We start from the raw sequence: 14,900 nt of genomic DNA on the forward strand, positions 1-14,900 counted from the left end.
GTACTTTTATAACGAAGTTCAACTGTACTGTATTGTATATATCCACAGTTTATCAGACCATCTAATACATGTTCTCATTTTGTACATTCTCATTTGAAAGGGTTTTGCGATACTCGGCATGATTTAAATTCTCGATTCATCTGCCTATGTACTTTTAGTATTCAAGATACAGTCCTGCGACGATACTAGCATGAATTCTATTAGCATGTTAGCATTTTATACTTTCCAATTTGAAAGGGTATACAGTATGTAATTACAGCACATGATGTAAAATCCCCTTTGTACAAAAAAAAATAAAAATCCCTTTTTTGTATTACAGGTGATGTTTTGCTTCTGCAAGTCTTTGCAACTGTTAGCACGTGAGCATTCTCCACACATTATCTCATTGACCACATCTTTCCTTGTCCTATTTGCCCTTCTCCGCTGCAGCGATTGGCCGGACGCTGATCCCCCGTTACTTCAGCACGGTGTTTGAGGGCGGCGTCAGTGAGCTGCACTACATCCTCAAGCACTCCAAGGAGTCCTTCCACAACTCGTGCATCACGTTGGACTGCGACCAGTGCACCATGGTCACTCAGCATGGCAAGCCCATGTTCACTAAGGTACACTGAACCCCGTTCGTCACGTGATGTGTTCCGGACACACACGCTGTAGCAAAATCCACCCTGTTAAGAGACCGTTTAAAAGTCGACGAGATAGCGAAGGTGGAATCAAGATGAACCTCGAATTAGCCACAGTATCTAGAATGTAACTCAGTCGCTATTCCCTCTAGGGGTTTTCACACGGCACACATTTGCATCGGTGCTGCACTGACATAATTTGTTGCAATATGTCTTACACCGGTGTAAATTTCGTGGAGCGTTCACACGTAAAAAGCTGCTCACTAAAGAGAAGCGCGTTGACAACGGTGCAGCTCCACTTGCGTTCACACAGCAGTTTCTGCGGCCGTGCAATAATACGGAAATAAAACATGCGCATACGTAAAGTGTACTCCCTATTTCCCCGCCTTGTTTGTGACATATCGAAAAACCATAATTTATACTTCTCGGGACAAATCAACGCCGTGGTCTATCAGGCACCGTAAAAGGATGAGAGAGAGAAAGGAAAGATGACGGAAATACAACAGAGCACGAAAGCAACGCATTCAATACCCGGATGTCATCAACTCTTCTCACGCGTCATAGCGAGTCTACCCCCGTAGCGTTCACACGTCTAATTTTATATTGGTGCTGCCCTGCAAACGAGCATTTACTCCGGAGTAAATTTTTAAACCACCTCGTTGTGCAGGGTTAAATTTGCTCCGGGTTAAGCTGTTTTCAGGGGCTACACCGGTGTAACTTTGTACGGGAGTAAAAATTGCCGTGTGAACACCCCTTCTGTCATCATACAGCAGGTTGCAGCTTTAAACGGTTAAACATCAATGCTGTGTGTTTTTTGTTCCTCTCTGTTTCACTCTGCTGCTGTTTAAAAGTCACACCTGCACGTTATTAATACACAAATTTGAGATGCCTTGTCAGGTGTTCAATTTTGATTCATGATGGAATCAGTATTTTCCCAGGGGCCAAATTGCCTTGCACTTCATTATTTATTTTTATCGTTCCATTCAAATATGATACAATAATTAGAATTTGTTTTGGAAGGACCTCTGGAACTGTATCTTTTAGAGCAAAATAGCAAATTTCCTGTTTCTTTTTCCATGATACTTTTTTATGAACCTAAAAGACATCCATCCATCCATTTTCTACCGCTTATCCGGGGTCGGATCACGGGGGCACAGCTTTAGCAGGGAAGCCCAGAGTTCCCTCTCCCCAGCCACTTCTTCCAGCTCTTCCTGGGGAATCCCGAGGCGTTCCCATGCCAGCTGGGAGACATAGTCTCTCCAGTGAGGCCTGGGTCGTCCCCGGGGCCTCCTGCCGGTGGGACATGCCTGGAACACCTCACCAGGGAGGCGTTCAGGAGGCATCCTAATCTGATGCCCGAGCCACCTCATCTGGCTCCTTTTGACGTGGAGGAGAAGCGGTTCGACCCTCCCGGATGACCGAGCTTCTCATCTTATCTCTAAGGGAGAGCCCGGACACCCTGCGGAGAAAACTCATTTCGGCCGCTTGTATCCGGGATCTCGCTCTTTCAGTCACGACCCATAGCTCGTGACCATAGGTGAGGGTTGGAATGTAGATTGACCGGTAAATTGAGAGCTTCACCTTTTGGCTTAGCTCCTTCTTCACCGCGACAGACCGATACAAAGTCCGCATCACTGCAGACGGACGCTGCATCCGCCTGTCGATCTCTCGTTCTCTCCTGCCCTCACTTGTGAACAAGACCCCTGTCACGATGCGGTGGAGATGGAGGACCCCAAAAAGAAGTCAAGAGGGAGGAGCAGGGTGAACTCGACAAACTCTATTAGCAAAATGCTGAGAAAACTAAATCCAGAACAAACAAAGGCCTGGAAACACCAAGAATCCAAAGTATCAAACAAGTAACAAACCATGGCTGAAGCAAAAAATTAACAGTAACAGACACAGCAACAGAAACCATGACCGAGACAAACAGAAACAATGAGCCGACACAGAGCGGTCGGGCATCAAGTCTTTTAAAGTGACAACTAGCGACACAATGACCAACAGGTGTGCAGCTGCAGGCGGAGCCCTAGAGTGCCACCCGTTGGTCACAAACAGAACCATGACAACTCCAAGATGCCTGAAAGACATGCTTACCAAATTTCAGGAGGAAGGTGTTCTCAAGGGCTGAATTTTCAAATGTGTCCAGTTCGTGTATTAGTTTCCTGGTTTCAGGCCATTGATTCTATGCTTTGTGCACACAGTGATGAAAAGTTTCACATTTTTCCATGTCGTCTATGTATCTAGTATACAGTATTTGCTTCAGTTTTGGTAACTGTTGCGAAAATCTGTTTGCCATTTTAATTTTGAAAGAACCCTGGAAATAGTCCAAATCAACCCACAATGGTGGTCTTCCTTTGTTTTTCAGACACGGGTTGTTGATACCTTGTTGTGGGTTTACTCGTGATAGAAATGCCTACCAAATTCCATGTTGCTGAGTGAAACTGGCTTCAGGGCTGAATTTTCAAAACGTTGACTTTACTTAGCAGAGTTTGTAAAATGCCCCTAAAAATGCAGCTTTGAACAAAATGGATGTTTCCCCTACCAATCGCAAATAATAATAATAATAATAATAATAATAATAATAATAATATCTCGAGGACAAGTCTATGAAGGACTCTAGCAAATGGGCAAAATTACCCAAAAATGTCCACTTCAAAGCAAAATTCCACACATCCTGAAATTTTCAGGCATGGGTTCTTGAAACTTTTTTTGTGGGTCCATGAACGATGTGCCTACCAAATTTCACATTGCTGTCTAAGCCTAATTTCTCGAGCTGAATAATTAAAAAAATAAAATAAAAAGTCAGGGCTTTCATGCATGGTTGAACAGTTCATGTTTTGGAGTAACCCTCAAAATAACTTTTCATTTGGACTGAGAATATTAGCGACAGCCACTTTAAAACGTGCTGTAATGATAAATAACACAATACATAACATTACCATTCAGATACGAGCAAGGCGCCGTGGGCCCGGTCAACACAAAACTACATTTTTCTGCCCGCTGTGATTCTCTCGCTCTTTTCATCTGGCTCTAAATTGGATGAGAATAATTAATTTATTAGGAAAAAGAGAAAAAAAAAGAAAAGAAGAATTCCAATAAGCGAGCGTGTTGTCCCTCAGCTCCCAGCAGCACCGCCGAGCCTCACAGCTCCGGAGGCCCGAATCTCAATCAGCTCTGCTTCGCCTCGCTTTTCCCTCACGCACCCCCCCCCCCCCATCCCCACCACCACCACCACCACCAAACGCACCCCACCACCACTACCTCAACACCCCCTCTTCTCATCCCCTTGCCTTGCTCGCTCGCTCATTCTCCTTTCGCTCTCTCCTTCACCGTTCTCCCTCTCATCCCACCCCCCTAGACCCCTCCTCTACGCACCCTCAACACACGCGTGCGCGCGCACACACACACACACACACGTGCGCACGCATACACACACACACGCACACACATGCATCCTTCATCCCTAGAGAAATCATCCCCAGCTCCCATCTCGCTCTCTCCTCCATACTCTCCCTCTCTCCCTCTTTCTCTCGCTCGTTCTCGTTGTCTGTCTCATTCTTTGAATGTCTCTCGCCCACAATTTTACATTAATGGTGCGAGCACATTTTGAGGTTTATTACCATACACGCCGGTCTTATTTTCTTCTTATTTATCTTGCTTTGTTAATAACAGTGTCATGATGCATTGTTTTTTTTGTAATAAATGAGTAGTAATGGTGTAATGTCAGCAATGTTTTTAAAGTATATAAATACGCTACTAGTTAAAAAATAAATTGTGAGTAAAATTGTAAAAATAGCCATAATACTAAAATGAACATCATTTTCAGGTCAATTTGAATTTGTTTTTCAATGTATAACTTGGATAAACAAAATGCTATTGTATCGTTCATGTTAAAGTGCAAAAAAAAATAGAAAACACATTTCACATGTGTTATGGTATGTAGGCTTTTGTGCAAAGCTTTAATTGGTGGGAAAAAAAAGGTTTTATGCCACTTAAAAAAGAACTCACCAGTTCTATCATAATTTACAAAGAACATTTTTGTTAAATTTTTCTTGTAATACCTTTGCATAAACCCATTGCTGATTTGTACAAATGTAACATCTTATGACACATAAAACTAAAAAGGCAGAATTTTTTTAAGTCACTTCTTTTTGTGTGATTTTAAAGTCACTACTTAATGAATGTGTAATATGTTTTAATAAACCCTACGCTCATTGTCATCAGAGTAGTCTAATTATGTGCAGAAACATTACATTTGTGCTCATGTAAGAAACGTGGAATATGTAAAATTTTGGGGGGAGTTGTTTCTTTTTGTAATCTAATGTCATCAGCTCTGACATAAAATTAGCATCTAATTACAAGCAGCATTATTTACGTTTAAATAAAAATGTAAAACATTTAAAATGTTGAAATTATGAACACTATAAAAAGAAAAAGATTTTGCAAAAAGCTTCAATTGGAAGAAAACATGGATGGTTTTAATTTTTTTTTCATTTTTAAAATATTATTTTGTGTTTAATACTATGTCATCAATTATACTAATTTGCACATACTAAATAAAGTCATCAACATCATCACCCCAGAATGTTACATTAGTCCCATTGTTATGCGTTTCCGTCAACTTATGTCCTGTCATTTGTATTCGCCGCCAATGTCTGGCATCACACAAATTGATTTAACTACGCTCGGCTCGCGTGTAACTAATTGATTGAGCCTCGCCGTGTTGTCCTTTGGTGCTACTTGGTGTCGGAGATGCCCTCATCTCAGCGCTGCCGTGCGTAAGATTTATGACCCCTTCGGTCCCAAATCAATAGGAGGGGGCCAGGGAGATGGTCTGTGAGGGGGCTCCGACTGTTCAATGGAGCACTTTTTAATTCGGGGTATTCCCCCTCAACTTTTCAATGGCTATTTATCGTGAGATAAATAAACTGATTGCAAAGCATTGTGCATAAACCTGTGACAAAAATATGTGAGCGCGTGATCGGATCCATGTTGGATTTTGCATAAAAAGCTTGCCCTTCAAGGGCATGATGTATCGCCCAAAGGTGGCACAAAGATGAATTCAAGTAGCTTTTGTATACTGGGGGATTATTCTGATTTAAGCACTGTCGCTATTTATTCATTTGAAGAGTTCGTGGAAGCGAAGCTAGCAAGGCAGGGAGTAAAATCCAAATGATATCCACAAATGTATGATGCTGAAATGATACCTCAATTTACGAGTAATCCAATTTCAAACTTTGTCAAGACGCAAACTGTCACCCGGATGATTACTTTGTCGGGACCAAAATATCGTTGGAGGGCTGGTCTCCAAGTCTCCACATCATGGCACAGATTTGCCTCCGCTGTCAAGACTCTAGTATGCAACTCACTTACGCCGTTCTAAGGGAATGAAAGGAGCCACTTTGACTGGTCAAGTTGGCTGTGACCACTACCACAGTGCTAAAGCCCTTCCTTTTGCAGGTGTTTCAGTCTGTGCTCATCTGCGAAATTGCCAACAATGGTTCTAACCCGCCTCTGTGCAGAGATATGCCCCACACCGTGCAGGATTCATGCCAGTCACAAAAATAGACCCTGTGTGTTAAATCAGCCACATCACTTTGCGTTCGAAAAGTCCACAAGCTTAAAGCGAAAACACACAATACTATAGCTGGGCTAACAATATTAGCATACATTTTGCAGCACTTGTAAGACCTTGAACAACTTATATTTGGGCATAAACATATTCACAAACATATATTCTTTATCCTCTTTGAAAAATGACGAATATTTCTGCACCTTATTTGCGACTGTCTTCTCCTGTTACATCATCACATTTACGACTGATGGCCAAGAAGGAAGCCCATTTAATGAAACTGTTTGATTATTAAACTGTTTAATTCTTCCAAATCTGTGTGGTTATGTTATTAGTGTATGTTTTATAACATACAGTAGTGTAGAGTGCGATTAGTCAAAAATTATTTTTTTTAAATGTTTTTGTGCGGGCTATAATGGATTAATGGCATTCAAATTCATTACATTGAGGAAAGTTGATTTAATACCATTGATTCAGTTCCATTGACGTCGTGAATTACAAAGTAGACGCCAACTGCCAAAAGACATCTAGCTATTTCCCCTACAGCGCCATCTGGTGGGTCACTGCCCCACATGGCCCCAATATGAGCAAATAGAAACAGCAAATACATTAAAAACGACTTGCTTCTCGGAAGTTGAGTGAAAATGTAGCGTTTGCGTAATCACGTCAACCATGCGGCCTTACTTTGACCCCGCATGTGTGTGAGCGTGCGTCTGTGTGTGCAGGGGGTGGGTGGGACATCTGTCAGACAGAAGGATTTAAACAACTACTTACATTTATTTATTTATTATTTATTCATTTGTTTTATTGACTTTTAAAACACTGGCTGATTATTTTGCAAATCTCGTTTTGGTGAGCCCGGTGACAGATGCTGATCTTGACCTAAGTAAAAGATGAAAAAAAATTTAAAAAGCAAATTTTAAAAATGCGCCTCACTGTTGCAACATTTTTGGAAAAGGGGTAAAGGTGTTGTCGCACCTCTTTTGGGGCACCCCACTCCTCCTTAATTTGACGTTGTCCTTTTCCTTAGATACACTTTGGGATCTAAGGAATCTATCATTATTCTGTAGTTTATCCCTCCTTCCTTGCATTAGTTTCCGAATGTGGCTTTAGCGTTTCATCTGACAAACTCTTGTCAAATGGAAGTCACACATGCACCGCATATACTTGCCACCATTCATGGTGCCTCTGATTTAACCCAATTACATTTTGGCTGTTATACAGTTTTTTTCCCCCATTAAAATTGTTGATAGGCGGCCCGGTAGTCCAGTGGTTAGCACGTCGGCTTCACAGTGCAGAGGTACCGGGTTCGATTCCAGCTCCGGCCTCCCTGTGTGGAGTTTGCATGTTCTCCCCGGGCCTGCGTGGGTTTTCTCTGGGTGCTCCGGTTTCCTCCCACATTCCAAAAAACATGCATGGCAGGCTGATTGGACGCTCTAAATTGTCCCTAGGTGTGAGTGTGGGCGTTAATGGTTGTCCGTCTCTGTGTGCCCTGCGATTGGCTGGCAACTGATTCAGGGTGTCCCCCGCCTACTGCCCGGAGACGGCTGGGATAGGCTCCAGCACCCCCTGCGACCCTAGTGAGGATCAAGCGGTTCGGAAAATGGATGGATGGAAAATTGTTGATATCACTTTTGTCGTTGTTTTTCCCCCCAATTTACAGTATTTGTAAAAGGAATTGGTCACATTATTGATGGCAAAAGTTCATTCATTCATTCATTTTCCGATCCACTTTATCCTCACAAGGGCCGCGGGGGGGGGGGGGGGGGGGGGGCTGGAGCCTATCGCAGCTGTGTTCGGGCAGTAGGTGGGGGACACCCTGAACCGGTTGCCAGCAGGGCACACAGCAACAAACACACAGCTAGGGACAATTTGCAGTGCTCAATCAGCCTGCCATGCATGTTTTTGGAATGTGGGAGGAAATCGGAGCACCCAGAGAAAACCCACGCAGGCTCGGGGAGAACATGCAAACTTCACACAGGGAGGCCGGAGCTGGGATTGAACCCGGTACCCCTGCACTGTGAGGTCGATGCGCCATCCACTGGCCCACAGGGCCAGCAAAAAATTGGAAATGATTTTTCTTGGTCTTTCGAACAAGGGTGTGTAAACTTCATCATTTAATGATGTGTAACAATTATTTTGTTTTCTATTAATATATGATCTAAAAAATATTAAAGGTGTACTCTACTCAAAATTTCCTTTACCATTTGTGAGTCTATACATGATATTTTGATTAATATTGCATTTCTGGAAACTGAAATGAGCAGAAAAATCCACCTATTATGGTCTATCTCTTTCTCCCACTCCCGCTGTCTTAAATTCTTGGGCAGCCTGCTACCAAAACAACATCTGCTATCTCGACCCTCCCCTGATGAATGTATGCACGGAAGCTAGTCCCCCACCATCACCCCCTCCTTCATACACTCCCATGTATCACCGTCTTCATTGTTTATGTCTTGTGACCTGTTGTAACTGTCATATGCTTGTGCAGGAGTTTTTTGCCTCACTCAAATTATCCTCAAAATGAGGATAGTTCGAGCGTGGTTTTTTTTCTCCCCCTGTCCCTCGCTTGTGGTTTCTTTCTGACTTCCGGGTTGAGTGAACGCCGGTGCGTTTGGCTGCCGCTGCTCAACCCGTATTGTTTTGTGTTTTTTGTAATTGTAAAGTGTCCTTGGGTGTCTTGAAAGGCGCTTATAAATAAAATGTATTATTATTATTATTACTTGCTCTCGACTGAAAATGACATCAGAGTTGCTCAGGGCTCAGGTAACAACCTATGACGGCTCAGCTTGTGAATGTCACATGACCGAACTGAGAAAACAGGTGAGCCATGATTGGTTGTTACCTGAGCTCGAAGCAGCTGTGATTTTATTTTCAGTCGACAGCAAGTGGCAGTGTTTCGACCTGTGTGTTTGCATTGACTTCTCTTTTAAATAAAAATGATTGTTAATACAATTTTAAACGACACAAAGTTAGGTAGAAATAGAATTAGGTACAGACGCTCCCCAACTTACGAACGAGATACGTTCCGAACGATCGTTCGGAAGGTGAATTCGTTCGTAAGTTGCTTCAGTGCTATATTTTGTATGGAATGTTTGTTTAAGGTTTATATACAGTAAGTATAATAAAATGAAGTTTAACTTATTTTTGGAAGATGTACTCGAAGGCTTAAGGAGATGATGGAGGGGGAGGAGAAGGAAGAGTAGGGTTTTATATCATGGGGCCGAGAGGGTCTTCGTCGTCGCTGGAATGGGCTTCAAGAGGTACTTCCTCCTCCGTAACATCAATGAAGAAAGAAGTTGAGGGACCAGGAGAAGAAGATGAGGGTTGACGAGTATCTTCCTTGGAGGGTGTAGTAGAAACTGGCCGTCCTCCTCGTCCTCCTCTCACAGCGCCTCACGTCGGTATTAGCGGCGGAAAGAAGCACTACTCGGAAAAAGGCGCGCGATACAAAATCTAACTGACAGCATCTCTGTCCGAACATTTTTCGACATACCCACAAAAATGTTCCTATGTACCGTTGTTCGTAACTCGAATGTTCGTAAGTCGGGGAGCGTCTGTACATTGAATAACTTTATTAATACTGTATACCTCGGAGCTCTATCCTATGTCGTTGATGTTCATACACAAGAGCAAAATGGTGAAAAGATTTACGACAACAAAGTTGCTCTAATGCAGAAGAAAGTGATGATTATGTTGGATTACTGGAAATGCGCGCGCGCGCACACACACACGCGCACGCATACACACACGCATACACACACACTCACACACACGCGCACACGCATACACACACACTCACACACGCACACAAACACACACACACACACATTCATGCATGCAGACAAAATTGCTTCCAAACATAAAATGCTTTTAATTTGGCTTTCTACATGGGGGCGTCCTCTGGAGCAGCCTTGCTTTCCTGTGGAAAAAAAAAAAAAAAAAAAAAAAAAAGTGAAAACCAAAGTGTATCATTCAGCGAGGCTGTTTTAAACGCCCGAGACAAAAGAAGTCCAGGTCAGGCAGAGTTGCCAATTAGGAGAGAGAGAAAGAGAGAGAGAGAGAGAGAAAGAGGATGAAGGAAGAGAACATTTTCTAGCCCCCTTTAGCTGAAGCCAGCGCTCACCGGGGCGCTCGCTCGCTCCAGCTTCTCCCAATGCCACGTTGCCTTGACAACCGGCAGTCGAGAGAGGAAGGAGAGAGAGGAGAAAAGAAAATCAGCTGATTAGTCGGCATGGCAACGGCCAAGATGTAATCCCAGCAGACACACTCGCTCTAATCAATGCCCCCCAACGCAGATGCTCTCCTGAGGATCAACAAGAAAGATGCTGCCGGCCGAATTGAGCCCCACATGGACCCCCACCCCGTGCCGCCACGCCTCACATACTCAAAACAAATAATTAGTCAAAGCTAAAAAAATAAATAAAACCCACATCCTGGGTACTAAATAAATATGGCAAGCATGGTGTCTTTTGGCAAATCCTGAAAATGATCATCAAAGTTTTTAGGACAAGCTCCGGCCACATTAAACCGTGTACATTCGAAATACAGTTGGGTTCAGAAAAACCTCATTTGGAGTCAAAAAAGGACCGACCACTACTCAGGTCATTTGTCACTCCTATAAAGCAACTCCAAAAATATTTTCTTTGTATAAAAAAAAAAAAAAACACAGAAAGATTGTTTTGTACATTTTTAATAGGCTTCAATTGAACCAAGCAGCGGTTGGTCCCTTTTTGACCCGTAAGTGGGTTATTTTGTACCCGAGTGACATTTTGTGTCACCCTCTCGTGTACATCCTTCCGCTCAGGCCTAATATGGGCGAGCCCCAATTGTTGCTTGTCCAAATGCCATCCCTGAAATAATGCTCGAAATGGATGCTTCCAACGAAAATGGCTGACTTCTTTTTCGGAAACTTTTTCGTAATATCTTTTGCAACAGCCAATTGATATCTAACTGCTGGGTCGGGATTCATCAGACAGCAATATGGAAAACGACTATACAGGGGCTCAGGCATGTGCACAGATAGACCCCTCGCGGTGCTCCAGCACTAGCTCTTTTACCCCGGAAAAGAAAAGTGCTTTTTGATTGGAGCTAATTTGTTTTTCCATCAGTCATGATATTTAAAAAAAAAATCTCTGTCGTTAACTCCCTCCAGAAGTGTTTGGATGCAGTATCAGATGAATATGATTTGAGTTTCTGGGAGAAGTGTGTGCGTCAGCCTTCACCTTTTGAACAAGGGTGTGTAGACTTTTTATATCGACTCGAGCTTCCGTTCCCCACTTTGTAAATGGTTTATTGACTGTGTTGACAACAGAAATTAATAGGCTGCATAAGGTCCATATAGCTGTGCTACTTTTTCAATTAATTCATCATTTTGGCGATGGTTGCCCTATTATTTGGCTTGAGCACCCGCCCCTAAAAATGTCTGCCCCATTGCTTTCTATTCATGTGGGGGTTTTTTCAGACAAATGCTGTGTTGACTTGAATTCTGAGTTTACTCCCGCGTTAGTGTTGGTTCGTGATAGACTATAGGGGTGTTCACACGGCAAGATTTGGTCCGGTGCTACGCCGGGGCTGCCCCAGTAGAGCGTTCACACGTGCAAATTAGCTCCGGCGTAGCCCCGGAAAAAGGCTTACACCGGACCAAATTTGATCCACCTCAGGGAGGTGGTTTAAAAATTTGCTCCGGAGCAAATGCTCGTTTGCGAAGCAGCACCGATGTAAATTTGCACGTGTGAACGCAACTGGGTTAAATTTGCTCCAGAGCAAATGCTTGTGAAGCGTACGTACGGCGAAAATGTGTTGCTTTCGTGCTCTGTCGGACTTCCGTCATGTGTTTGTTTAATAATGACACAAGACTTGGCTGGTAACATCTTTCCTTTTGTAGGAGACTGGACTGTCTCGGAGTTGTTAGTGTAGTTTGTTCCTTTGTTGTGTGTTCACAACCCCCCGCCCCCCATATAATTTATTTTGTGATTTCCTCTCTTGATTTTCTGTTTGGCGCATTAGTGTTTGCTTTTCTGAGTGTCATTGAAGTCATCGTTGATTTACGTTTTCGGGGGCGGTCACTCTCGAGCCGAAGGCACGGAGACCGAGAAGGAGAAGGACGTGCCTGTCCAGTAGTCGCTTGAGTTGTGTATACGTTTTAAAAAGAACCAACACGACAGCTCATTTGTTTTCTGTCGTTTTGCTCCGCTGCAGAAACTGCCGTGTGAACGCAAGTGGGGCTGCACCGACGCTGTGCCGTTGCAGACACGCTCAGCGGCTTTGTACGTGTGAACGCTCCACACAATTTGCTGCGGTGCAAAATATATCGCAACAAAATACATCGGTGCAGCGCCGGAGCAAATGTGTGCCGTGTGAACACCCCTTAAGACGCATTCCTATTTGTGTGCTAAATTTTAGAAGCGGAACTCTTATTGTAAACCAACCTGTCGAAAATGTTATTTGCCTTTTACAAAGCACTTGTTAATCTTCAGGTTTTTTTGCAATTTATTTATTGATTAAAAGGTTCCATTTTCAGAGCTGAAATGAAATCAAAGTTCACCTGATTTTTAAATACTTACATCCTCGTTCACATTCATTACCTGATTGATTTTTCTGGTGACAAATGTTTAAGTCTCGGCAGAGGTCTTTTTTGTTTTGCCAAATGAATCTAACAAGTGGCAATGTGGCAGCAGGTTTGCACGGAAGGTCGCCTGATCGTGGAGTTCGCCTTCGACGACCTGATGAGGATCAAGACGTGGCACTTTACCATCCGGCAGTACCGAGAGCTCATCCCTCGCAGCATACTGGCCATGCATGTGAGTTTTGCCACACACATGCCTGCAAAACACACACACATACACACACACACACACAAATCCCAGAAATTTAGCAACATCGAAGCAGAAAGATTTTTTTTTTTAAGAGCGAGGTATTGTCTCTGATGAGAGGTTGGATAATCATAATCGGCTTAATTTCAGTAAGTGACATTCAGACCCTTGATCTGTTGCTCATGTCTAGACATGCAAGCTGTTCAAAAGCACACACACACACACACACACACACACAAAATCTAATTATTGCGCACAATTGCAACACACCAAGCCATTTGAACTCTATAGAGACAGTTTTTTTTAATCAAATAATCATTTCATCAAAGGGTAGATTAGAGAACCTTAATTGTCTTTTGAATACTTCCAGCTTTGTCGAAGGCCCTTTCTCTTTGTGTTCTGTTAGACAAATCAAGGTCCAGTGAGAATGTGCTAGGATTTATTTGTTTGGGAAGAACCAAGGCCCTTCAACACTTTTGGAAAAAAAGCTGTTTGTGTGCCAATACTTTTATCTGCATGTTGTATTTCACATCCAGTAGGTGGCATGTGTCCCAATACTTTTCTCCATGTGCCGGTGGCACGTACTTTCGTCACGATGTCGGACTCAACTTCCTGCAAGTGGCACGCGTCCCAATTAGGGCTGTCACTATTGAATCGTTTTAGAATCGATTATCCTATCGGCTACTCCATCGAATAATCAGGTAGTTGGGTGGCTTTGCACCACATTTGCGAAACATATTACTGCTGCTGAATGAGCCTTTGCTGTGAAACTTTTCTATCTGTATTATACTACCCCCGGTGGCCAAGGCGCACACTCCAGAAGGAGCTCAATGTGCGGCACAAACAGATTAATGGCACTTTCATTCATTTCAAGACAACGACACTTTCCCATCCGGATACTTTTGTCCATACCTTCCATTGTCTATGTGATGTCAGCGTGTGCGTTTCTTTTAGCCAAATCTAAATACAAATTCGACCTCGCCAAGAAAGTAGCCCCTGTGGGTGCCATCTCACTAATTCCTGAAGAGGTGCAGTGGTTGTGCTGTGTGTATTTGTGTGTGTGTGTGTGTGTGTGTGTGTGTGTGGTGTGTGGATGTTTCGAGTGTGCAGTGTTCACTCTTTTTGATGGCTGTGCCTCCTAATGAAGGCACACACACACAAACATACGTGCGCACGCACACACACTGGGAAATGAGAACAGACTCCAAAACTCGTGAGGTGGACAGTCAAATGTGTGTCTATATTTTTACTAGAGGATTTTTTTTTCTAGTCATTCTGCTTATTTGGCAAGAGAAGCCATCACATTAATCAGATGAGACATGACCCAGCATTCTGTCAGGTTTTTTTTTTTCCAATATGGATGACTTGTTGGTGTGTTTATTTCTATTGTGCCATGTTATCATTGAATAACTAGGCAGAAGAGAGACTTTTTTTCCCTATGGATAATACGCCCTAAATTTCCCAGTGCAGTATCCAATTATGGTTCTGAATAAGAAAATGATGGCGATAATCATATTTTACAATGTATGTAATATTCTGTGAGAGTATCTAAAGCTGTTAAGTGATGACTGTTTAGAGGCGTGGGAATGCACAGTCGCCATAAAGTCAAATAAATCATCACCCAAGTAAGTGTTAGCGAGCTTTTCTTAGTGTGAAAAATGCAAATACACAAAGAACAAATGTAGTGTGAATACATAATGCTCTTTTGTAAAGCAATTCCTCCTTTTGCAGATGAAAACATGGTCAACACCTATGTTATTTTTCTTATTGTGACGAAATCAAAATAATCTTGAACACGAGTCGCTTGAACACTCCAGTCCTGTAGGTGATGGTTATGGTGTTAAATTCTCTTTATTGAACAGTCATCAGTATTACAAAGTGAATGTATCTCAA

At 42.9% G+C, this 14,900-nt stretch overlaps 1 protein-coding gene across 4 annotated transcripts in view; it reads left to right on the forward strand.

Annotated features, from left to right (window-relative positions):
• Positions 1-14,900, forward strand: part of ldb2a (LIM domain binding 2a) — an 83,583-nt gene that overhangs the window by 52,034 nt on the left and 16,649 nt on the right. For all 4 annotated transcript variants that reach the window (XM_086106130.1, XM_086106131.1, XM_086106128.1 and 1 more), the window contains exons 3-4: positions 430-602; positions 12,873-12,995. In XM_086106130.1, the coding sequence (XP_085962256.1) occupies positions 430-602; positions 12,873-12,995 (296 nt within the window). The remainder of the gene's footprint in view (positions 1-429; positions 603-12,872; positions 12,996-14,900) is intronic.

This window comes from Hippocampus guttulatus, chromosome 2, assembly GCF_054856545.1.
Source record: "Hippocampus guttulatus isolate MCC_2025c chromosome 2, RoL_Hgut_1.0, whole genome shotgun sequence".
NCBI classification, from domain to species: Eukaryota; Metazoa; Chordata; class Actinopteri; order Syngnathiformes; family Syngnathidae; genus Hippocampus; species Hippocampus guttulatus.